The 26436-nt window shown below is 49.6% G+C and overlaps 2 protein-coding genes and 1 non-coding gene across 4 annotated transcripts; 2 read left to right on the top strand and 1 right to left on the bottom strand.

Moving 5' to 3' along the window:
• The first annotated feature begins 4791 nt into the window (after positions 1-4791).
• Positions 4792-4865, top strand: TRNAV-CAC (transfer RNA valine (anticodon CAC)). The gene has a single exon. It is a non-coding gene; the product is annotated as a tRNA-Val (tRNA).
• A 253-nt stretch (positions 4866-5118) lies between these two features.
• On the top strand, positions 5119-7692 carry LOC123111293 (uncharacterized). Of its 2 annotated transcripts, none has more exons than XM_044532049.1 (2): positions 5119-5663; positions 6935-7692. In XM_044532049.1, exons 1-2 carry the CDS (start codon positions 5597-5599, stop codon positions 7465-7467), a joined length of 600 nt encoding a protein of 199 aa, XP_044387984.1. In that variant the 5' UTR covers positions 5119-5596; the 3' UTR covers positions 7468-7692. The 2 variants fall into 2 exon arrangements, with proteins under 2 accessions (XP_044387984.1, XP_044387985.1); XM_044532050.1 differs by having other exon boundaries at positions 5128-5663; positions 6938-7692.
• Positions 7690-11249, bottom strand: LOC123111292 (histone-lysine N-methyltransferase, H3 lysine-9 specific SUVH1-like). The gene is made up of 3 exons (XM_044532048.1): positions 11133-11249; positions 8119-10286; positions 7690-7828 (listed from the first exon to the last, which is right to left on the bottom strand). Exon 2 carries the CDS (start codon positions 10275-10277, stop codon positions 8145-8147), a length of 2133 nt encoding a protein of 710 aa, XP_044387983.1. The 5' UTR covers positions 10278-10286; positions 11133-11249; the 3' UTR covers positions 7690-7828; positions 8119-8144.
• Between the last annotated feature and the right edge of the window lie 15187 nt (positions 11250-26436).

Below are 26436 nucleotides of genomic sequence, written 5' to 3'. Positions count from 1 at the left end.
GCCACTCGTCCATCTGATCTGCCGTCGGTGGGTATCTCAACAGCAACTGGGCCCACACCATGGCTTCTGAGGCAGTGCTTGGCATGGGTGAAGATGATGAAGACTGGTGCATCGCCTGGCTCTTGATGGCGCTGGTGGCGACTGCGCTGTGCTGTCGCTGCCGTGAACCAGCCGCTTGGATAGCACAGTCATGCAACAGAGGCGCTTGAGGGTCGGCGGCTCCGTTGGGCATAGTAGCTGGGTTGGCTTGTTCTGGAGACGGCGTGTGCCCCGCGGTCGCACCCGTGGCGGTGGCGGTCGGAGGGTTGCGGTTCGGCTCAGAACGAGCTCCACCATTATGGTTGTGCCCTTCGGCGAGGAGAGAGGGTGCAGGTAAAGTAATCTCCCCACCCGTACCTCGAGGAGCGTGGCCATTGGGATGTGTTGATGCTGTCCTTCCCCGGCGCCTCCTGCTTTTGCTTCGGTCGCGGGGATGGTGGTGACAATGCCTCCTGCGTCGACCACGCCTCCCACGACGTCCACAACCTCATGCGTCCCCTCATTTCCCGCGATGTTGGCGGTCGTGGGTGATGGAGCCCTTGAGGTGGACGGGTGATTCGCAGCTCCAGGCTTCTTCTTAGGCGCCATAGTCGATGACGTTGTCGATGATGAAAATGGCGATGAAGATGACATGCTACTGACGCTCTTGGGTTCGCGCAAGTGATCCCCCTACCTGGCGTGCCAAAGATGTCGCGGGAAACCACGACCACCTATGGGGCTGCGAGCCCCTTTTGGTTCGACGGGGAGATGGGCACGTTGGACAAAGAGCAGAGAAGCATCATGCAGCGCGCCGGGGATCAAGCAGGCAATTTTACCCAGGTTCGGGCCACCGTGAGGCGTAAAACGCTACTCCTACTTTGGTGGATTGATGGTGGAAAGGGTGGTGGTGGACGCAACACACTTTGCCCGGAAGGGTTGCCTCAGGCGAAGTGTCTACGTGCGTACGGTTACATGAGGGCATGAGCTTGGCAACCTCGCGAACCGAACCCTTTTTACGTTTGCCATGGGCCTCCTTTTATAGATCAAGGGGTTACCACAGGTGGCAAATCAGTCTTTGCATACTGATTAGATAGCAAATAGTGCTATCATACCTAACTTTGCAGGCTGACAGGGCACATTAAATGCATCGCCTAGTGTCACATCACAGCGTGCCCGGCAGCCCTTGCCGGGCTATTTTGCCAGCTTTGCGCCTGTTTGCTTGACACGTCTCAGGACGGGTGTCGCATGGAGGTGTTGCTGTAGAAAGTGGCTGCCATGTGGCGAAAAGCAGCCACTTAGTCATCTTGGGGCTTGACACCGCACTGACCTGTGACTTGCGCCGCTCATGAGGTGGAGCGGTGGCGTAGTTGCCTCCGCAAGTCCCGGCAGGGCCTGCCAGGACGATCTGGAAGTATGCTTCCGGTGCAAAGCTCAACCCTGCCAGGCTCGCCTGCCCGGCAAGGCTGGTTCTCTCCTTGGCGTTATCTTGCTTCTCTGGCTCGTCTTGGCCTTCTTGGTCTGCACTTGAGTCTTCCAAAGGAGTTGATCCTCCTTGCTTGGTCCGATCTTGGTGTTGTAATCTTGCCTTTGAGCCTGTGCAAAGTCTGGGCAACAGACCCAGGGTTTGTTGCACCAACACCAAGCCATCACCAGTACTTGGATCAGGAAATACAGTATTAAATTCCTCTCAAGGGATATCAATATCGGGAGGAAGAAACACATCTGGACTTTATCCTGGTAGAACTTGCTCAGTTTGTTCAACTCAATCTGTTTAATAACAGCTGTAGTCAGACTAGCAATTTCCTTAGTAGAGCTCGGGTTAATTCCAAAAGAGTCGGCACTTTTAAACAATGGATCATCATCAAGACAAGCAAATGAGTTATGGTTACCTTTCAATGGCTTAGGATATCCAGGTATTTGACTTGCAATAGATCTTGGGCCTTTTGAAGAGCAGGCTTTCCATCCATATTTATCCTGGAGCTCATCCTAGTAGCTACCACAGGCCCCCATTTATCTTGTTTACGAGCAGCAGTCTTGCTTTTGGTGTGTGTCTTGGCACATTTGACCACAACCTCATCAAATTTCTGAAGAAGATGTTTCCCAATGTTATTAGTTGGTTTCTTCTTCACTATCTCCAAGTAACTCTTAGAGATAGGTGCCCCTTGTATCTTGGAAAATACAGATTTCTCCAGGTGATGCTCTCGAGCAAGGATGACGCACACATTAGAAGTTTTAGAACCTCCGAGAGCAGTACAATGCCTAGGAGCATTGCTATCTCCCCTAGTAGCCTGATCATTGTCTGTATCCATGTCCTCACACAGGAGGTCATCATCACTGGCACTGGCATCATCTTGTTTCTCCTGAGAAGTAGTACTGGAGCTGTCACCAAGATCAGCTGAACTTTCAGAGCTTGGTTGAATAGGGATATCTTCCTTAGTCACAAACTTCAGTAAATATAGTTCATGATTAAGCTCAATCACTTCGTCCTTGAGATTTTTGGAGGAATCTCTTACAACTACCTGAATTCTGACCCTCTCATAGAAATTTCTGAAGATTGTGTGTCAGTTAACATTGACTAGGACTCCAAGGATGGAAGCAATTATGCCATCACTTTCCAACCGCACCATTTTGGGGGAAGGCCCTCAATACTCACCTAAGTTTCATTCAAAGTACCATAGACTAGGTAATCACCAGTCCAATCCTTGAAAGAGACAGTCATCCCTTTCTTCTTGAGGTTGATGGAGGGATATTTCACCAAATCACTCATTTTTTTGGTGAGAGGGAATCTGACCAAGAACTGTCTATCATCATAGGGCCTTATCTGCCAGGGCCAGTTTGTTTCCACATATCAGAGAAGCACTGCCCAAGTTCTTTGCCAGTTATGTCACCTTCTTCAATCACCATTGGGCCAACATTGCCAATATTCAGCCATTCACAGTCACTTGTGTCTCATGTGTCAACATGGGAAAAACCAGGCCTGAACAAGTACTCCCCCAGTAATGAGCAGCTGGGTATGGCTTAAACCAAGGGGTAAGCCATCCATATGATGTCCAGGGGTTTTACAGAGAAATCACACCTTTGGCACAGAACACATGTCAACAAAATGCCCAGGAAGGCCACAATTATAACAGATAGCTCCAATGATTTTTGGGTCAACTTGAAACATAATGCTCTTATAAGTGTTTTTTTACTAAAGCTGAGGAGTGCTAGCAGCAGGGGCTTGTTGCTTCCCTGCATTTTGCTTTCTCTTACTTTGGCTAGTACCCGGTTGTCCAGATTGAGCGCCACTGCTTGAGAGGCTACCTCCACTTACTACTGCTTCTTGCTGTTGATAAGGCATGGTCAAGCTTTGAGGTGGAGGCATGAATTGGTAAGGAAATTGTGGCTGTTGAGGCCAAGGACCAAGCTGTTGATACTAATTATTCCTGTCGGATACCCAGCAAACACGTGCCCCCCTGCATAGGTAAAGGTGGAGCTGCAGCCATATGGAAGATAGGTGGTTTGGCATATATATGGATATGGGTGGTGGATGTGAAGTGGGAGGAGGAGGAACGTGTGTGGGATCTGGTGGCAGAGAGGTATTAGTACCAGCGGCTAGATTTCTACCAGCATTGCGTCCCCTACCAGCACCATAGCGACCCCCTCTAGAACTCTGATCACGTCCACGTCTAGCCATACCATGGACTACATCAGCAAAAGGGATCTTACTAGTTTTCCCAGCCCAGAAATCTCATGAAAATCTAAAGTGCGTCGGTTGCGACAACTGATCAGAAGCACCAATCGGATAGCAATCCTCGGCAGAAAAGTCTCCAGACACAAGCAGCTCCTTCCTAACCAAGACCTGATTTGGTGGAGGAGCTTTGCGTTGACGAACCCTAACTTCCCCCCTCTCTCCAGAGTCGATTTGATCCCCTGAGAGAGGAGCCGGAGGCGGAGGTGGGGAAGTCTTAAATTACTTGTCTTAGATTTATGTAGATACAAATATATTTAACAGTAAAACATGTCTAGGCGAACCAACCTAGAGGGACAGTGGTATCCCCAGCCCACCAGGGTTCAAGTCCCGGTGCTCGTATTATTACTAGATTTATTTCAGGAATTCCGGCGATACGTTTTCAGTGAGAGGAGACGTTCCCATCGACGGCGAGGCGCCTACGCTAACTTCGTAAATCTCAAGATGATATGCCGGCTCAGTCTCTCGAAATTACTCATAGAGATATAGTGTGCATGTGTGCGGTTCATAGTGGTAAGTTTATGTGCGTATGTATGAGCGCTTGTGTCTGTATTGTGTTAAAAAAACATATCTAGATACGAATTATCTAAGATAAGTATTCGGGACGAGGTTACTTGTTTTGGTTTTTACTTTGTTTTTAGCCTTCTTTGCGCGGAGTTTTCCTAGCAATTTAAATACGTGTCCGAGAGAAGAGTGTGCTCGGATTTATTTGAAGCGTCGTGTTCGTAGATACCGACGGTCCGGAGAGAAGGGGGACAAAAGCGCAATCGGATCGCTTCGGGTGCAAGTGCATTTGTTTACTTGCATCGCGTGCGTCAACAAACCCTTTTCGCGTGCACGTGAGAGGCTGGAAAGAATCGGACGGGCTCGTTTGCATCGACGCATCCTCTGAACCATTATTAATCCCGTATTTTATCAAGGGGTTGCTTAGGCTCTAGATTAATTATTGATGACACTAACTTTTGATTTGTCGGTGCAGATACCTTTACTCCATCAGAGGAACAAGTTTTAAATAAACAGATTTTAAGATATCTGTCGCAAAGGTCTGGGTGGTGTGGTTGGTTATCACGTTGGTCTCACACACTAAAGGTCCCCAGTTCGAACCTGGGCTCAGACAGTCAACCTTTTTTATGTTTTTTTGCTCCAGAGAGAGAGCATAGATTTTACAAAAATCTGATCAAACTTGGCATGCTTCTTCTTGCATTCAGAGAAGCATTTCAGAGAGTGAAAGTAGCAGCAGTGGTACAACAGTGGGTAGGAACACATGATACTAGATGGTTCATGTCTTATACTCCCTCCATTCGGAATTAGATGTCGCGACTGCTTTTTTGTGAAAACCCCCCTCATCTATCTCCGACCAAACCCGCGGTCCTCGCCCTCACTTTCTTCTCCGGCTGGCCGCCGCGGTCCGCTCTGTGCTGTTCTCCGGCTCGCCGCCGCGCTCTCCCCCCCCCCACCATGGATTCCGCGCTCTCCTCCCCTACCTTCGGTGGCCTCGCCGCGCTCCTCTCCTCCTTCCCGCGGCGAACTTGCAAAAAGGTTGGACCTTTGAGTTCAAGCCGGCGAAGGATTCCGTCGATGCGAGGCCGAAGGCGCCAGATCCAGACCACTACCAACACGATGCCGGCAGCAACCTTCCCACAAGCAGCGGCCATGGCGTTTCCGCCCCGTCGGTGGCGGCCGCCTCGCCGTCGGCCTCGGCCGTCCAGCTGGAGCCGCGGGTGGAGCAGCACTGCAGCGGGAGGGCGGGTACTGGGTGCTCAAGGAGAAGTACCACACCAGCCTCAGCTCACCAAGCTGCCCATGGAGTAGATCGACGCCGACAAGCTCACCAAGGAGGACGTCGATATGCGACTCAAGTGGCTCGGCCTCTTCCTCAGCCGCAAGCAGCAGTGTATGCCCCTGCTCTGTCAAGGTATACTCTGAATTCTGAATTTTTATTTGAACTCTGAATTTTTATCTTGTGGCACCATAAGAGATACTCTGGATTTTGATGTTCCTGTCTTCAAACTGGCAATGTTCTGAATGAAACCATCGATCTCAGCATTCAGGTTCTTGATTATGATTAGGAAAAAAGAAAGAAAGAAAGAATACGTTTGCCTAGGTTCTTGATTATTTTTAGCCTTGCTGTTAAGCTTTGCTAATTGCTGCCCATGTGGTGGTGGTGGTAACTGAAGTACTGAACCCCCGTGAATTCCTGGGTCAATGCTAACCTTTGCCCAGCTCCTACTTTTGCTGCACTGATCTGACTGACTGAGATCTGCCTTGTGGGATCCTCCAGCAACCAACCGCTTTGCTTCAGTTGCTGCATGCTTAGTACAGCAGCAGCACTCGGCCGTTCCACTGGTTGGTGTCTGTGACTGACAGGGTGACAATCAGCCAGGATCAAGCAAGCAGAGAGCAAATTTTCCTAACAATGCAAGAGCATTGCATTGGACCCCAGCCTCAGATATAGATTGTCCGTCCTTCATCTTCGTCCGGCCAGCGCTCTTGGATCGCAGGAATAAGTTTCTCACACATGTAAAAGCTTTGTTTCTTTTACAATTCCTAGATAAGTGGAACAGTGGAATGACATTTGGCATTCAGGACATATCTGCATCATTGGAAGCAAAATGTTCCACCGAACAAAACTGTTCCTAGCAAATCAAGAGCATCGATCAGGAGCATCAAATGTTCCACTTATTTTGCATTCAGAACATATCTGCACATTGGAAGCAAAATGCTAGGAATTGTAGTGGACTAGGAACAGTGGCACCAAATGTTCCACTTATTTTGCATTCACAACATATCTGCATCTACTCCCAAATTCTATACTGAACAAAACTGTTCTGTACTGAATAAAACTGTTCTGTACTGAATAATTTCTTGAAGTGCATGTGAATACCAGCAGCAGCAACTACTCCAGCATTCAGTATTGAGCTTCATTGGGTATTCAGTGTAACTGTGTTACCAGCAACACTCAGTATTCAAGTTCTGTTTAATCCAGTTTTGCTTTACAATCAAACAGGGAGAGGAATACCAGCAGCAATTAAGTTCTCTTTAATTCAGTATTCAGTACAGAACATCAAGTACTCCAGAACCAAACTACTTTCAGTACTCCAGTTTTGCTTCTACTCTTTCAAGTATTCAGTATTCATGATCTTTAATTCAGTATTCAGCTTTACAATCAAGTTCTCTTTAATTCAGCAGCAGCAACAACAGAGGCGGGGGCGGGGAATACCAGCACCAACAGAGGCGAGGGCGGGCGCGACCTTCGGAGGAGGGCCAGCACGGAGAGGAAGACCCTGGGCTTGGAGGAGAGGTTGAGCAGGGCCAATGCGGCGATGAAGACCCTGGGCCAGAGCAGCGACGAAGACCCAGCGCCGCGACGGCGTCCAAAATTGTCCGCGGCGACGGCGGCCAAGGCGGACCAAATCGAGGACCTAGTCGTCGATTTACTGCTTCTTGGCACGATTCAGAGGGAGGTGACGAAGAGGAAGAACTTTAGGAGCAATCCCGCTGCTCAGGTAGGCGAGGGCACACCCATGGCGGCTACGCAGCTGGGCGGCGGCGCAAGGCGCCTCCGTGAAGGTCCTGCGCGTCTCCTCCGCGACGACGCAGGTCGTCTCCTGCACAGGCGGCTGGGTCCTGGGTCCTGCGACGCGCGGAGACTCTCTCTGGGTGCTGAGGAGAACGGGGGAGGAAGACGGGGGATAGTGGCCGGAGCCGGCGACGCGTGAGCGACGGTGGAGTAGTGAGGAAGGAGACGGGGGCGTTTTTTCAAATGATTCAAAAGTATAAGGACATGTTTGCAAAATGCATAATGTACAGCAGTCGCGACATCTAATTCCGAACGGAGGGAGTAGATGACAGCTGCTGCATGATTTGCACATGACACGCCTGCGTATGCAACATGTACTACACACGATTTTGCATCACAAAAGCCATCAGACAGACACACTCTTGGCCACCACACCGGCATACATAATACTAGAGAGGACGGCTGCCTACTCTGCTCCCTTGTCCAAAATACAGAGACGCTGGCTACTCCGCGGGACCGCCCAGCCACCATGTACTCCTACCATACAACAGCGTAATAACCTGAAAAGGAGAACAATATCAGCATCAATTTGGCGGCCAAGGCACAGATTGGAGACATATAGTTACGCTGTCTAGTATGGAGTAGTAGTCTGTAGGATACGTTCTTCTCTAGCAAAGACATGACTAATAAAAATCCATCAACATCAAGTGATGAGTAATGACAATACATACCGTGTGACAAGACACTAGTACAAAGTTGAGTCATCTATTTTGGAACGGAGGGAGTACAATACTTGTTAAACATGACCGGAAAACCTAGAAGGAACAGAGATAATGACATTTTTCTGTACCTTGTTTATGCCCAGCATATTTTGTGTCAGAAAGAACCTCGACAGTTTGCAGATCCACATAAGCATGGCTTGAGCTTGCAAGCCAGGGGAGATTTCCCCTTGAGGCCCGGAGGAGCCCCTCTAATGCCATAATCATATGTCAGCTCAGTCATAGGAGGGATATGTTTCATAGCGAAGAACATGATATGCGGATAACTGTCATCGGTATGGTCATATTGCACAGCCTGCCAGAGTAGATTCGGGGAGCAGCTATGGTTGACGAAACGAGCAACGTTGCCTGCATCTTTTGCACTTATCACGACAGGAAGCTTCTTAAACCTCTCAGCTGTGGCATCTGCACCTTTTTCCTCGAGCAACTCTGCACCCAGGTTCCATCTTAGAGCCTTGTCACTTGGACATGTTGTGCGAAAGGTGTACTCGTCCTCCTCGACATCCATGCTCATGTTGGTTTCGTCCATGACTTGACCAGCATACTCGCAAACGAATGCGCCGGCACGGATCGGGTCCCATGATCGGAGACCCCATCCACGGTCTCCGGTCCGGAACACCTCAAAGTTGAGCTGAACACCTCTCTGTGCAACCCTGTTCCGACAGTCCTTGGTGCAATGGCAGTCACGAGAGCACTCGTAAAGCATCGGAACATGCCTCGCGAGCACCCCGTCCAAGTTGTAGGGAAGATCGCCGCCATTCTGTCGCGCGCACGAACAATTGGGGTCACCTGGCATGCACACACTAGTACACTCACAGTGGTGCAATGGCTTGTTCCTACCAAGAGGTCTCGAGTGCTTCACTCCGGTGACATACTTGAAGTGGCTCGGCCCCGTTTCGCCGTCGACTTCGTTGACAAGGCACACAGGCAGGATCTCAGCCCCTGATGATAGATCCAGCACCATGGCATTTTCTCTTGTGGCACGGTTTGCCTTCCACTTTTCTGTCATCTTCCAGACTGAAATTCCATGAGGTTGCCCTGGCTCCCTCCTCAGCCTGTACTTGAACACACTGAACCCGTTCTTGGCCGTGTCCATCCAGGAGTCCTCGATGCGATACACTCCATCGTAGATGTAAACCTTGCCTGCTGTGATAGAGAAAGGGTCCCGTGCACTGCGCACCACCCTGATCTGGTTCTTCTTGCTGGCGCTGTTGCTGAGAGCAAGGTTTCCTTTCTCCAGCTTCTGGTCGTGCTTCTCCTTGTCCTTGCGCCGGCTGTTGCCTCCTTGGCCCGTGTACACCAGGGTGTCGGTCTCATCTTCAACGTTCTCGTATCCGCCGGACGAGATGATGCTCACGGCCAGGCTCTCGTCCCTCCCGGCAACAAGCTTAGCCGACAGGTAGTCGATGCCGGCCATGGATGGCGCATGCAACCCCACGATGCACATCTCAATCCTGTAGAAGAAGATGTCTCCGATTTCGACGCCCGGGACGGGGCCTATCGTCTTGAGGCTGTTGATCTTCAGGTTGTTATGGTTCATGAGAACACTGGCCTTGAGGTCGGCGCGCCTGCCCAAGCCCTCCTTCTCATCCAGCTGCAGCGTCCGGCGCCGGAGCGAGTCGAACATGGCCATGGTCGCTTCCACTGCCTCCCTTGGGTTGTCCGATGCGGAGGGCCAGCCGGCGAGCTCCTTGCTGAGGCTCCTCCTGATCGGTCTCTGCTTGGTGTTGGCTGCAGTGGAGTCTCCGGCCTGCCGAACCCTCTTGGCTGTGCTCTTGGGTGAAGATGAAGATGGTTTCCTCTTCTCGGAAGCAGGAGTGTAGTCTTCATCCGACAGTTCCTCTTTGAGTCGCCGCGCGGGAAATGCTGCCGAGATTGGCGTGGCCTTCAGAGGAACTGCGGACCCTGGTCCTGGTGACGGCCCAGCAAATGAAGCTGGAGCTGGCCCAGGGTGTTGTTGCGGTGGCGGCCCAGCAAATGAAGCTGGAGCCGGCCCAGGGTGTTGTTGCGGTGAGGAGCAGGGCCCTGGCGGCGGCCCAGCAAATGAAGCTGGAGCCGGCCCAGGGTGTTGTCGTATTGGTGTGATGTAGTAGAAGAATGGTGGGTCGGATGATCCAGCAGTTGCTAGATCATACCCAGGAGGGGTAGGGAACATCGGCGCTAGTGAGTGCAATGGCTTCGGGTCCAAGGGCTGCTCCTCAGTTCCTGCTTCGTCTATCAAGCTCCCCATGGTGAACTCCTGGCAGTAGAAAAAAACAGGGTAGAGTTAATACTAGATGCTAGCTGATGTATATGGAAGATCAAATATATATGATCAACGAAGAATAGCATCCATGTAAATATGTAAGTTCAGAACATTGTATCAGCTTCAAAACAGGACAAAACTGTATTATCTTGTGAAGTGAAATGCAGCAACGCGGAAACAGAAAAGATTCATATTTTGATCACTAGCTTGTTGGCTGGGTGGAATTAATATGAATCTTTATGCGATGGTGGCAGTGTAAAAATGGCATATTGACTGACGAGTAGGATTTGGTTGAGATCTCTTTTACACTTAATAAAAGAAGTGTGATCTTTTTCACACTGTAATCTTTTTAAGAAAGGGAGGTCAGTGCTTTTTTTTTTTAAAGAGAATAAATCTGTAGATTCAAGTAATGATATAAACCATTGAGCTGAAAGAACAGGGTCTTGTGAAATGCAGCAAGCAGAAACAGAGGAATCTTCTTTCTATTGAAACAAAAGAAACAGAGGAAAACACATATGCTGCTCTGCTCACTATTGTGTTACTTTGTGTCGAAGTATCCATACCATATGAATGTAGTACAGATTGGGGTTGTTTTAAACCGACAGAAAACACATCTATTTCAGCATGCTACGTTCCATGTCCCTCTCCTCCTCACATATGAACCAAAAATGCCGGTATCGACAGAAAGAAGAAACAAAGTTCAAGAAGAGGAACGTTGAGGAACCCAGAAAAGAAGGCCATTTCTCCACAGATACGATCATCCAAAACCAAAAATTACTACTACTACTCAAGAGCGCCAGAAAATAAAATCGCAAGAAAGATTGCCGGGAGCCGACTGACCTCGAGGACGTCGTGGAAGCGAAAGCTCTTCCTCTCTCCACCGAAGCGCTCGCTGGTGCGTTGTGGTTTCACTTCTTTGGAGGTCACAAGTGGTAGTGTGGTGGGGTAAAAAGGGCACTTGCCTGTGTTGTGCCACGGCTTGGGGCTCCCCTCCCCTCGGTGAATCCGTCTCAGCTCTCAGGGGGCCTACACGTGTAGTGCCAGGCGGTCGTGTCACCGGTCACGGCTGGCAAGGTTCGCCTCTTGGGCTTCTGTGCTTTCACTGTTCACCGTTGGATCGGTCTCGAGATCCGTGCCGCTGGAACCAGCTGGAAACGGTTCAACGCTGCTCACCGGTGGCAGCTTATTAAGACATCTGCCGGTCAAAGTCACTTCACTTCACTTCGGCCTGGCAAAAAGTTCACTCCCTTACGTGACAGCTCGGTAGCAAAAGGGTGAAATACAGACCCTTGTTCTGCCCTGGCCCGCCCGTCGGTGAGACAGACCCCCTTTTCTCTTCCTCTACCTCTCTCCGCGTCCCCGTCATCGCTGCCGCCACCACCACCCCCTGGTCGCGCCGTCTTTCACCAGGGACGTCCCAACCACCATCGCGCCGTGCCATAGCTGTCTCTGCGCCGGCTTGCCGGAAAGCATTTGGCCGGCGTTCTCTGTGTTGCCGGTGGGAGACAAACTACGGCCGTCGTCGTTGCTCGTCGTCACCAACCTCTTCAGGCCGACTGTTCGGTCACGCAAGGCGCCATCCAGCATCGTCGTCGCCCGTCAACAAACAAAGGAGTGAAACCTCCAACAGAGAAGAACCGGCATACCCTCCAACAGAGAAGAACCGGCATACCCTCCAACATCAAAAACATCATAGAAGATGCAAGTGAACTCCGTTTTCGATGAACTCGAGCTTGTCATAAAAAAGACCAAGAGTTCCAAATCTCACAAGGAGAAGAACCAAACAAGAACCAATAAAGATGATGCAAGGATGCAATGGTTTGAGCTCTCTACGAACGATACGATCAAGCAACTCATCGAGAGCCCCCCTTGATAGTACAACAATCGATCCTATAACCCGATCTCCCACAACTACCGTGAGACCGGTAAAATAGAAAACCTATCAAGGGCAAATATTTGCCTTGCACATGATCCACTTGAGCTAGATGATGACGATCTTCTCCTCCTCAAGATGGACCACCTTTCTTGATTGCGTTGGCTCGATGAAGACTAGTAGATTGCTCCCCCATACTCCACTATGGGTGAGCCACTCTTCTGCGCATCTTCACAAGTCCATTGTCGCCACAATGGACGGCAAGCTTCAAGCATATGATCTCTTCGTGATGATCCTACTTGAACTTGCACACCGCAACCTAACCACACAAAGAACTCTCACGAAGATCATGGGTTAGTACACAAAGTATAATTGACAATGCTTACCATACCATGGGATCGCTTGATCCCTCTCGATACATCTTCTATGCTTTGTGTGTTGATCAACTTGATTCACTCTTTGACTTAGTCTGGATCAACCTTGAATCTTTCCAACTCTCTTCATTTGGATGATGTCTTGAAGGTAAACATGAATGATCACACACTCTTTTTCTTCAAGACATGCTTGCTATAAGCACAACACTCATATGGCCAATCTTTGGATAATTCCTTAATAGCACCTTGGTCATCACAAACTCTCCTTGAAACCAACAAATGGACTTCAAGAAAAGCCTATGGACAAACCCTTCAAATATAACTCAAGGCAACCATTAGTCCATAGAGATTGTCATCAATTGCCAAAACCAAACATGGGGGCACCGCATGTTCTTTCAACATGTGGACTCACTCATATGAACATACTCATCCGCAAGATCACCAGGAATTCCATATGCAAGTATGCGCATAGTCGCAGTGCATTTCTGGTATGAAGAGAAACCAAGCTTGCCTAGGGCATCCACTTTTCACTCAAAGTATGGGTCATACGCGACCACTCCCTTGTGAATATGATTGAACATGTTCCTTCTCATTCGAAATCGGCGACGAAATTGACGTGGCTTAAAGAGTGGACCATCCTTAAAGTAACCGACATAGAGAAGGTGTTGCCTTTCTCTCTATTGCGGTCCAAGGCCAGAGCATGGCCGGGGATTGATCCCCTATACCGAGGCCGCTTCCTAGTGATGTGTTCATGCACGACCAACGCAGCCGCCAGCTCTTCCTCATCCGAGGATGAATCATCAGATGAGCAAATGAAATTGTGAAAGAAAAACTCATCACCACTGTCCATTGTACCTTCTCAGAAATCCGTCAAACGCCTTGCGGTCATGGTCGGAAAGTGGACGGATAGTGCATGCTCTGCTCCCCTCGCAGGTTGGCCTGGAGACGATGGGCGACGATGATGGTGGATGGCGCCTTGCATGACCGAACGGCCGGCCTGAAGAGGTTGGTGACGACGGGCGACGACGACGACGGCCGTAGTTTGTCTCCCATCAGCAACATAGAGAACGTCGACCAAATGCTTTCTGGCAAGCCGGCACAGAGACAGCTATGGCACAGTGCGATGGTGGTTGGGACGTCCCTGGTGAAAGACGGCACGGCCAGGGGGATGGTGGTGGCGGCAACGATGGCGGGGGCGCGGAGGGAGGTAGAGGAAGAGAAAAGGGGGGTCTGTCTCACCGACAGGCGGGCTAGGGCAGGACAAGGGCACACACCTCTCGCGTCCGTGATTGTCCATTCGGCCACAAACTCGGCCCAAACTTGGGCCGGGAATGGGTCAAAAGCGAACAGAAACCGGATGATGGTCCGTTTGCGGCCGCGCATTGGGAGGCATGTTTTGTCCGTATACCTCCAAACGGACGCAGCCGGACATGATGGGGTCGCGCGTTCACAAACTCAAATTGTCCGTTGGTCTGTAAGGATAAAAGTAGATGGACACCTATTTTCATCTTTTGGTCTATTTTATGTCTGTTCGCACCTATTTTCTGTTGGGAAACGTATCATGCAATTTCAAAAAAATCCTACGCTTACGCAAGATCTATCTAGGAGATGCATAGCAACGACCGGGGAAGAGTGTGTCCACGTACCCTCGTAGACCGAAAGCGCAAGCGTTTGACAACGTGGTTGATGTAGTCGAACTTCTTCTAGCTCCGACCGATCAAGTACCGAACGTACGGCACCTCCGAATTCTGCACACTTCAGCGCGATGACGTCCCTCGCCCTCTTGATCTAGCAAGGTGCCGAGGAAGTAGATGAGTTCCGTCAGCACGACGGCATGGTGACAGTGATGGTGATGTGATCCGCGCAGGACTTCGCATAAGCACTATGAAGATATGACCGGAGGCGTAAACTGCGAAGGGGGGCGCCGCACACGGCTAACGATTGTTGTTGCGTGTTCTAGGTGCCCCCTCCCCATGTATATCTAGGTGGGAGGGGGAGGGGAGCTGCCATGGGGCGCCCCTTGGGAATCCTACTTGGGGTTCCTATCCCAATTGCCCCTCTTTCCTTATTTCACCGGAGGGGAAAAGGGAATAGGGAAGGGAGGAAGGAAAGGGGGGTGTCGGTGTCAAAACCGGCGGATCTCGGGTAGGGGGTCCCGAACTGTGCGTCTAGGCGGATAGTAACAGGAGACAAGGGACACGATGTTTTTACCTAGGTTCGGACCCTCTCGATGGAGGTAAAACCCTACTCCTGCTTGATTGATATTGATGATATGGGTAGTACAAGAGTGGATCTACCACGAGATCAAGGAGGCTAAACCCTAGAAACTAGCCTATGGTATGATTGTTGTTCGTCCTATGGACTAAAACCCTCCGGTTTATATAGACACCGGAGAGGGCTAGGGTTACACAGAGTCGGTTACAATGGTAGGAGATCTACATATCCGTATCGCCAAGCTTGCCTTCCATGCCAAGGAAAGTCCCATCCGGACACGGGACGAAGTCTTCAATCTTGTATCTTCATAGTCTTGGAGTCCGGCCAATGATGATAGTTCTGCTATCCGGACACCCCCTAGTCCAAGACTCCCTCAGTAGCCCCTGAACCAGGCTTCAATGACGATGAGTCCGGCGTGCATATTGTCTTCGGCATTGCAAGGCGGGTTCTCCTCCAAATTCCATGTGCTCACTGAATAGTGTCCGGCTTCCTTATAAATGTTGCGCTCCTTGGCTTCCACGTCCAATAATGGCCCTCTTCCACGTGTCGTATGAATGCGAAAAGCTAGGGTATTTTTACGTTTTACCCCCTAGCTGCGCAAATAAGCTGCCTATAAGAGGAGCAAGGATCTAGATCCGAATCACACCATCCCCCTTCCGCGAGTACTCATCGAAGCGCCTCTTACAAAAATCCATTCCATCATGGACAGTCGACGCGGCTCCTCCTCTCGCGCTCCCAGCCCTCAGCCCGGAGATTGGAGGAGATGTTCAGTCCCGCATAGCGAGTTAGTGACGCTCCAAGCCGAGGGATACCTTCCCCCAGCCTTCATGGTTCCGGTTCGAGCCGGACTGGCCACCTACAAGGGTGGGAAGCAGGCGGAGAGCGTCCCCAATCCCTCCAAAGGAGAGCGGGTATGCTTCGTTCCTTATCTAATAAGGGGCCTTGGATTTACCATACATCCGTTTCTCCAGGGGCTCCTGGAGTTCTACGGACTCCAACTTCACCACCTTACACCTGCCTCCATCTTGCACATCGCGGGCTTTGTAGCCGTTTGCGAGCTGTTCTTGGGCATCGAGGCCCATTTTGCGCTGTGGAAAAGACTGTTTTGCCTCGTACCCCGTTCTCACGAGGGGTCGATATATCAAGTGGGCGGAGCCGAAATATGGCGCATCACCGGGACCGGATATCTATCCGGAACCCCGAAGAAGGCGTCCGAAGACTGGCCTTCAGAATGGTTCTATATGGAAGACGCCCCACTGCCGGACCCAGTTCGGATCGGCCTCCCGGAGTTCAGCAATGCTCCCCTAAAGAAACGCCTGAGTTGGCGCCCGCGGAGCCCTCAACGGGAGAGTGATAGGAGCGTCCAATATCTGATGGGCCGGATAAGGTTACTGGCTCATTCCGGACTGACCATGATCGGAGTCATGGCCACGTGCATCATGCGAGGGGTACAGCCGCTCCAATATAGGGGCCACCCCATGTGGGATTTCAACGGGGATAATGAAGCCACCCGTCATGGTCGCAAGGGGCCGGGATCGGTTGCCGATCTGGTGAAGATCCTGTCCGGCTTGTATAAGGGGGAGAAAGAGGACTTCCTCCGCACCAGTCCATTGAATGGATTCTCCATGAATAACCCTCGAAGCTGGGTAAGTGGACGTTTATTCATCCGATCCATATTTCCAAAGTTAAGTGTCTCATTTCGTGATTTCGACGCAGGAGCTGCGCCGGGATGTAGAGGGCATTCACAGCCCGACTCCACAGCCCGAGGATCCGGGACGATCCCTTGATCCGGCCTCCGAAGAGGATCCGGACATAGAGGTGGAGCTGATCGATGGGGTGTTCCACCAACTTAGCGTGGACAATGTTTTAGTCGCCATTACGGCCGACTACCCCGGTTTATCTCCGGTTTCCCAGGTAACTGTGACCGGAGTCCCGACATCATTTACTCCATCCATGCTTATTTCTGACAACCGTATACCAACGGTGCTCCGCAGGAGGTGCCTTCAGGGCGGGAAGCCGAACCCGCGGCGGCTAACCATAAAGGTCAGTTCGGCCCAGCAGGCGGAAGAGGAGTGCGGCGTGAATCGAAACGTCGCTGCAACGGTATGACGCACCACCATGTTTAAAGGAAAATATTCCTAGGAGGTACATTAACGCTCATGATTTTTCTAGGAGAAAGAGCGTTCGCCGGACTGTGCCCGGAGAGGTTGCCAACCAAACCTCCGCCAGCCAGGCTCCAACGCCTGGTCCGGAGGCGGAGGCAAACACAAGGCGTGTGCCGGATGCTCCTCCAACGGAGGATGCCGACAGGCTGTCCGCCACCAGGTCCGAGGTGGAGAGCGCCATGAATCACAGGCGCCGCCGGACAGTTCTTCGTGACGCGTGTTTCTCCTCGGAGGCGTTGAATGCCTTTAATGCGGGAGACGCGCACCTCCGTGCCGCTCGGGATGGTTTAACCAGAGCCACGGAGCAGTATGTGAAAGACATACGGGTGAGGAGTTTTAATAGTTATATATGCCAGTAGCCCCCGAGACTTAAAATAGTTAAAATAACTGATTTAAGGATCATTTATTATGCAGGATCTTACGGAGAAGAATACCCACCCGTTCCAGGAGCTTCAAGAGTGCAAGGCCCAACTTGAGGCCGCACTAGCTGCCTCAGGGGGAGCCACAGAGACCCCCTCTGGTAATACATACTTCAAAAAGATAAGTAGTTTATGAAGTGTGGTGTGTGTGTAAGTCTGACAATAATATTGCAGAGGGTGCCGGACTGGATCCGGACAAGCAACATCTGCTACGTCAGCTGAAGGCCGGCGATAAGGTGCTTATGAGGGTGCAGCAGGAGAGGAACAAACTCCAAGATGCCAACACCCAGCTGGGCGAAGAACTAAAAGATGTTCGGGTCCAGCTGTCTGACTCCGTAAAGGAGAATCGGCGGCTTCGTCGCGGCATCTACAGTAAGTGCTTGAGCAAACTCTTTTGAAAAGAAGAGTTCGGCGAGGAAGTCAATTGACAGGAATGTGTCTGTAGGTGTGCTCACAGGTCGCCCTGCAGATGAAATGCCCGGTTCAACGGGTGACCAACTTCTCGAGCTGCTGCAATTGCACGAACGTGTTCGGCAGGCAATGAGTGGCGTTGCCCAGGACTTATGGCCGTCCGTCTCCCTACCCGAGGGTCTTGGAGGGCTTGCGGAGAAGCTTCAGGGAGCACGGCAGCGCTTCCGTCTGTGGAAGATATCGGCCTGCCGTCAAGGCGCCAGGGAGGCCTGGGCCATGGTGAAGACGCGGTACACGAAGGCGGATCCGAACCACATGGCCGAGGTCGGACCTGTGGGGCCCGATGGGAAGGAGATCCCTGTGAGCTTAATGTACAGCCAAGTAGAGTTGGCCGCTAAGTATTCCCAACAGGACTGTAAATTAGACAGCCTGTTAGACGGGATTGAAGAGGAGTACAATCAGTCAATTTGACGATGTATTTTTAAGTGACATGTATAATGCCTTCTAGCCGGATTGTAGATCGTTTGTCTTTGCGGACCTTTTCGCTTCAACCTCGGGGCCCAACAGTCCGGAGTGTGTCCGAATACCCTCACGGTTATATAAAAACCAGGGCATGCATGGAGACCAGGCGTAGGGGTCATTAGTGCTTTATCAGACAAGTGCCCAACTAGTTATGTTATATTACATGGTTAGTAAGAAACATCTTCCAGGGAGAATAGTTCCGTTAGGGGTTCCTTTCCCTGGGAGGCATGCCCTAAAGTGCATGTCCGGACTGCGAAAAGAGCAGAAAAGCATCTGGGGGCAGATAAGTAAATAAGTAAGAAATCATCTTTCAAGTCACCGACCGAATATTCCCTTAAGAACGCTAGCTTTCGGCTTCACCCAGTCTGAGGTACACATCCGGCTGACCCGGCAGTAACAATCGCAGAGGTGCTCCCTTTACCTCCTAGCCGAACAATCGGGAACGTAGGGGTAAGCACAGGAGCCAGGCAACCCAGCTTGGCCAAAACTTAAGTCATATCGATGCATATAATGGTGAATAAAAGGTACATGCGGAAGTTTGACACATGTGTGGGGCACGAAGCCCGTATAAATAAGCTTCTATTAAAGAAGCCCCCAGGTGTAATGAGTGCGAGTAGCACGTCAAGTGTGTGCGAACAATGCGCAGATCAGCCCTCAAAGGCTCTATGAAAAAGGGAGGAAAAAAGAGAGAAATAGAAGGCAGCTAAAGTATAAAATGTGGACGGAGGAAGAAGACGAACTCTGAGTACGGCGCTAGGCGTAGAATCTTCAGAGACGGGCTGCGTTCCATGGGTTCGGCTCGAGTCGGTTGTCTGATGCGTTATGTAGACGGTATGCTCCGCCGGTCAGGACTTGGTCGATGATGAAGGGATCTTCCCATTTGGGTTTGAGTTTGTCCTTTTTCTTGTCCGGCAGGCGTAGAACTAGTTCGCCAACATTGTAAGTTTTGGCCCGTACTTCTCTGCTTTGATATATTCGAGCCTGCTGCCAATAGAATGCGGAACGAGCCTTTGCCACGTCGCGCTCTTCTTCTAGGGCGTCCAAACTGTCCTGCTGATCCAACTCGGCCTTCTTTCCTCGAACATGCGCACGCGAGGTGAGTCATGAATTATATCGCAGGGCAAAACTGCCTCTGCGCCATATACCATAAAAAATGGTGTGAATCCGGTAGTGCGATTTGGCGTAGTCCGCAGCCCCCAGAGTACGGAGTCGAGCTCCTCCACCCAGTGCGTGTCAGATTCCGTGAGGGACCGCACTAACCTGGGTTTGATGCCGCTCATGATTAGACCATTTGCTCGTTCGACTTGACCGTTAGTTTGAGGGTGATAGACTGAAGCGTAGTCGAGCTTGATGCCCATGTTTTTGCACCAGAGTTTAACCTCGTCGGCCATGAAGTTCGTGTCGTTATCAGTGATGATGCTGTGGGGGACGCCGTAGCGGTGTACTACCCCAGATATGAAGTCTATCACATGTCCGGATTCGGCCGTTTTAACCGGCTTGGCCTCTATCCATTTGGTGAATTTATCCACCATGACCAATAGGTATTTTTGCTTGTGGGTTCCCCTTTAAGGGGTCCAACCATGTCAAGCCCCCAGACCGCGAACAACCAGGTGATGGGTATAGTTTTGAGGGCGGTGGGTGGCATGTGGCTTTGATTAGCAAAGAGCTGGCAACCAACGCATCGTTGTACTAAGTCCTGAGCATCTGCCCGGGCAGTCGGCCAATAAAATCCTGTACGGAAGGCCTTGCCCACAAGGGCCCGGCTGCGGCGTGGTGCCCGCCGAGTCCAACGTGAATTTCAGCCAAGAGATTTCGCCCTTCCTCTTCGGAGATGCACCTTTGAAGGACTCCGGTTGTGCTTTTCTTATAAAGTTCTCCCGCATGGACCTTGTAGGCTTTAGATCGCCAAACTATGCAACGGGCCTCATTTTGGTCTTCAGGAAGTTCCTGCCTAATTAGGTAGGCTAGGAATGGTTCCGTCCACGGGGCAATTACTGCCATTATTTCGTGGGCTGAAGGTGTTATTTCATTGGCTGAGCCACCGATTGTATCAGAATTTTCTGTGTTAGGAGGTGCGGTTGGTTCCGGGTTGTTATTTCCGGACTCCTCTTCCCATAATTCGGATGGCTTAAAGAGCCGCTCCAGGAAGATGTTTGGAGGGACGACGTCGCGTTTTGCGCCGATGCGTGCCAACAAGTCGGCTGCCTGGTTATTATCCCAGGCTACATGGTGGAATTCGAGTCCTTCGAACCGAGCTGACATTTTTAAGACGGCGTTACGATAGGCTGCCATTTTCGGATCCTTGGCGTCAAAGTCTCCATTTACTTGGGATATTGCGATGTTTGAATCCCCGCGCACCTCTAGGCGTTGAATGCCCATGGAGATTGCCATTCGGAGACCGTGTAGAAGGGCCTCATATTCGGCTGCATAGTTGGAGTCCGTGTACATTATCTGAAGTACGTCTTGGACTGTGTCTCTGGTTGGGGACGTCAATACGACACTAGCCCCCAAGCCGGCCAACATTTTGGAGCCGTCGAAATGCATGATCCAATTGGAGTATGCGCCGTACTCTTTAGGGAGTTCAGCTTCGGTCCATTCGGTGATGAAGTCAGCCAAAACTTGCGACTTTATAGCTCGCCGTGGTTTGTAGGTTATGTCGAATGGTAAGAGCTCAATGGCCCATTTTGCAATCCTGCCCGTCGCGTCGCGGTTATTTATAATGTCATTGAGAGGTACTTCGGAGGCCACTGTTATCGAACACTCTTGAAAGTAGTGTCGTAGCTTCCGGGATGCCATGAACACTACGTACGCTATCTTTTGATAATGTGGATACCGGGACTTGCATGGGGTTAAGACAGTGGATACGTAATACACTGGTTTTTGAAGAGGGAATTTGTGTCCTTCTATTTCTCGTTCGACGACGAGTACCGCGCTGACAACTTGATGTGTTGCCGCAATATATAATAACATCAGTTCGCCCAGGTTGGGCGCGGCCAGGACCGGATTTGTTGCCAATATGGCCTTTATTTCTTCGAGTCCGGCCGTGGTAGCATCCGTCCATTCGAAGTGTTCGGTGCGCCGGAGGAGGCGATAAAGGGGCAATGCCTTTTCTCCCAAACGGGAGATGAAGGGCTTAGAGCCGCCACGCATCCAGTCAGTTTTTGTATTTGTTTGAGGTCTTTTGGGATATCCAATTGTGACAGAGCTCGGATCTTGGCTGGGTTTGCTTCAATTCCTCTACCGGATACAATGAAGCCTAAGAGCTTTCCGGCTGGTACGCCGAAAACGCATTTTTCCGGGTTGAGCTTACTGTCATATGCGCGGAGGTTGTCGAATGTGAGCCTCAAATCGTCTACTAGAGTTTTGACGTGTTTGGTCTTAACGACCACATCGTCTACGTATGCCTCCACTGTTTTGCCGATCTGGGTAGCCAGACATGTCTGAATCATGCGCTGATATGTTGCGCCGGCGTTTTTGAGTCCGAAAGGCATTGTGTTGAAGCAGAATGGTCCATATGGAGTAATGAATGCCATTGCGGCTTGGTCTGTCTCCGCCATCTTGATTTGATGGTATCCGGAGTATGCCTCGAGGAAGCACAATGAATCGTGCCCAGCGGTAGCATCAATGATTTGATCGATGCGGGGAAGGGGGAAAGGATCCTTTGGGCAAGCCTTGTTAAGGTCTTTAAAATCGACACACAGGCGCCAGGATTTGTCCTTTTTTGGTACCATTACCAGGTTTGCTAGCCAGTCCGGATGTTTTATGTCTCTGATGAATCCGGCTTCTAATAGTTTGGCTAGCTCCTCTCCCATTGCCTGTCTTTTGGGTTCGGAAAATCACCGAAGAGCCTGTTTGACTGGCTTGAATCCTTTTAGGATGTTTAGGCTGTATTCTGCCAGCTTGCGTGGGATTCCTGGCATATCTTAAGGGTGCCAGGAAAAGATGTCCCAATTTTCCCGAAGGAATTGTCATAGTGCGGCGTCTACATCAGGGTTTAACTGTGCCCCAATGGAGGCCGTCTTTGTGGGGTCCGTTGGATGGACTTGGAATTTGACTATTTCGTCTGCTGGTTTAAAAGAGGTGGACTTGGATCTCTTATCGAGTATCACATCGTCCCTGTTCACCGTGGAGCGCAGCGCAGTGAGTTCCTCTGCCGCTTGGGCTTCGGATAGTGCCTCTAGGGCTAGTGCGGCTGTCTTATTTTCAGCACGGAGCGCTATGTCCGGATCACTGACAAGAGTGATGATTCCATTGGGGCCGGGCATTTTAAGCTTCATGTACCCGTAATGGGGTATAGCTTGAAAAATTGTGAATGCCTCTCGGCCTAGTAAAGCGTGATATTCGCTGCTGAATGGGGCCACTTGGAACGTGACCTCCTCGGACCTATAATTGTCCAGCAGGCTGAACACCACATCTAGTGTAATTTTTCCTGTGCAGCGCACTTCTAGACTAGGGATTATTCCTCTGAAGGTTGTGCTGCTTCGCTCAGTGCGGCTCCAGTCTATTTCCATTTTTCAAAGGGTTTCCTCGTAGATGAGGTTTAATCCGCTGCCGCCATCCATGAGTACCTTGGTAAGACGAAAGCCGTCCAATGTCGGTGTCAAAACCGGCGGATCTCGGGTAGGGGGTCCCGAACTGTGCGTCTAGGCGGATGGTAACAGGAGACAAGGGACATGATGTTTTTACCCAGGTTCGGGCCCTCTCGATGGAGGTAAAACCCTACTCCTGCTTGATTGATATTGATGATATGGGTAGTACAAGAGTGGATCTACCACGAGATCAAGGAGGCTAAACCCTAGAAGCTAGCCTATGGTATGATTGTTGTTCATCCTATGGACTAAAACCCTCCGGTTTATATAGACACCGGAGAGGGCTAGGGTTACACAGAGTCGGTTACAATGGTAGGAGATCTACATATCCGTATCGCCAAGCTTGCCTTCCATGCCAAGGAAAATCCCATCTGGACACGAGACGAAGTCTTCAATCTTGTATCTTCATAGTCTTGGAGTCCGGCCAATGATGATAGTTCGGCTATCCAGACACCCCCTAGTCCAGGACTCCCTCAGGGGGCCGAACCCCCTCTTCCTTCTCCCACTCGGCCTCCTTCCTTAGGGGGGGCGCCACCCCTTGTGGGCTGGTGTGCTCACCTCCTATGGACCATAAGGCCCATTATTCCCCCCGAGGGTTCCGGTACCCCCCCCCCCCCGCTGGTACTCCATTAAATACCCGATACTATTCGGAACACTTTTGGTGTCCGAATACTATCATCCTATATATATATATATATATATATATATATATATCAATATTTACCTCTCGACCATTTCGAGACTCCTCGTTATGTCCGTGATCTCATCCGGGACTCCGAACAACATTCTGTCACCAAATCACATAACTCATATAATAAAATATCATCATCGAACGTTAAGCGTGCGGACCCTACGGGTTCGAGAACTATGTAGACATGACCAAGACATCTCTCCGGTCAATAACCAATAGCGGAACCTGGATGCTCATATTGGCTCCTACATATTCTACGAAGATCTCTATCGGTCGAACCGTTATGACAACATACGTTATTCCCTTTGTCCATCGGTATGTTACTTGCCCGAGATTTGACCGTCAGTATCTACATACCTAGTTCAATCTTGTTACCGGCAAGTCTCTTTACTCATTCCGTAATACATCATCATACAACTAACTCATTAGTCACTTTGCTTGCAAGGCTTCTTATGATGTGCATTACCGAGAGGGCCCAGAGATACCTCTCCGATACTCGGAGTGACAAATCCTAATCTCGATCTATGCCAACCCAATAAACACCTTCAGAGATACTTGTAGAGCATCTTTATAATCACCCAGTTGCGTTGTGACGTTTGATAGCACACAAGGCATTCCTCCGGTATCCGGGAGTTTCATAATCTCATAGTCGAAGGAATATATATTTGACATGAAGAAAGCAATAGAAATAAAACTGAATGATCAATATGCTAAGCTAACGGATGGGTCTTGTCCATCACATCATTCTCCTAATGATGTGATCCCATTCATCAAATGACAACATATGTCTATGGTTAGGAAACTTAACCATCTTTGATTAGGCTTACTAGGGACACGTTGTTTTGTCTATGTATCCACACATGTATCAAGTTTTCGGTTAATACAATTCTAGCATGAATAATAAACATTTATCATGATATAAGGAAATATAAAATAACAACTTTATTATTGCCTCTAGGGCATATTTCCTTCAATCTCCCACTTGCACTAGAGTCAATAATCCAGTTCACATCGCCATGTGATTTAACACCAATAGTTCACATCTTTATGTGATTAACACCCATAATTCATGTTGCCATGTGACCAATACCCAAAGAGTTTACTAGAGTAAATAATCTAGTTCACATCACTATGTGATTAACACCCAAAGAGTACTAAGGTGTGATCATGTTTTGCTTGGTTTAGTCAACGGGTCTGCCACATTTAGATCCGTATGTATTTTGCAAATTTCTATGTCTACAATGCTCTGCACGGAGCTACTCTAGCTAATTGCTCCCACTTTCAATATGTATCCAGATTAAGACTCAGAGTCATCTGGATCAGTGTGAAAGCTTGCATCGACGTAACCCTTTAGGACGAACTCTTTGTCACCTCCATAACCGAGAAACATTTCCTTAGTCCTCTTTAGGTACCTAAGGATAATTTTGACCGTTGTCCAGTGATCTACTCCTGGATCACTATTGTACCCCCTTGCCAAACTCATGGCAAGGTACACAATAGGTCTGGTATACAACATGACATACTTTATAGAGCCTATGGCTGAGGCATAGGGAATGCCTTTCATTATATTTCTATCTTCTGTCATGGTCGGGTTTTGAGTCTTACTCAACTTCATATCTTACAACTCAGGCAAGAACTCCTTCTTTGACTGTTCCATTTTGAACTTCTTCAAAATCTTATCAAGGTATGTACTCATAGAAAGTCTTATCAAGCGTCTTGATCTATCTCTATAGATCATGATGCCCAATATGTAAGCAGCTTCACCGACGTCTTTCTTTAAAAACTTTTATTCAAGTATCCTTTTATGCTATCCAGAAATTCTACATCATTTCCAATCAACAATATGTCATCCACATATAATATTAGAAATGATATAGAGCTCCCACCCACTTTCTTATAAATACAGGCTTCTCCGAAAGTCTGTATAAAATCATATGCTTTGATCACCTCATCAAAGCATATATTCCAACTCCGAGATGCTTGCACCAGTCCATAGATGGATCGCTGGAGCTTGCACACTTTGTTAGCACCTTTAGGATCGCAAAACCTTCTGGTTGCATCATATACAATTCTTTTCTTTAAGAAATCCATTAAGGAATGCAGTTTTGACGTCCATTTGCCAGATTTCATAGTCATAAAATGCGGCAATCGATAACATGATTCGGACAGACTTAAGCATCGATACGAGTGAGAAAATCTCATCGTAGTCAACACCTTGTACTTGTCAAAAACCTTTTGCGACAATTCGAGCTTTATAGATAGTAACACTACCATCAGTGTCCATCTTCCTCTTGAGGATCGATTTATTTTCAATGGCTTGTCGATCATCGGGCAAGTCCACCAAAGTCCACACTTTGTTCTTATATATGTATCCTATCTCAGATTTCATGGCCTCAAGCCATTTATCGGAATCTGGGCTCATCATAGCTTCTTCATAGTTCGTAGGTTCGTCATGGTCTAGTAACATGACTTCCAGAACAGGATTACCGTACCACTCTGGTGCGGAACATGCTCTGGTTGACCTATGAGGTTCAGTAGTAACTTGATCTGAAGTTTCATGATCATCATCATTAGCTTCCGCTCTAGTTGGTGTAGGCATCACGGGAACGATTTTCTGTGATGAGCTACTTTCCATTTCAAGAGAAGGTACAATTACCTCATCAAGTTCTACTTTCCTCCCACTCACTTCTTTTGAGAGAAACTCCTTCTCTAGAAAGTTTCCATTCTTGGCAACAAAGATCTTGCCTTCGGATCTGTGGTAGAAGGTGTACCCAATTGTTTCCTTAGGATATCCTGTGAAGACGCACTTCTCCGATTTGGGTTCGAGCTTATCAGGCAGAAGTCTTTTGACATAACTGTAGCAACCCCAAACTTTAAGAAATGACA

This window comes from Triticum aestivum, chromosome 5B (genome assembly GCF_018294505.1).
Source record: "Triticum aestivum cultivar Chinese Spring chromosome 5B, IWGSC CS RefSeq v2.1, whole genome shotgun sequence".
NCBI classification, from domain to species: domain Eukaryota; kingdom Viridiplantae; phylum Streptophyta; class Magnoliopsida; order Poales; family Poaceae; genus Triticum; species Triticum aestivum.
Note: the sequence above shows the minus strand (reverse complement) of the source record. Positions and strands in the feature narration are given on the sequence as shown.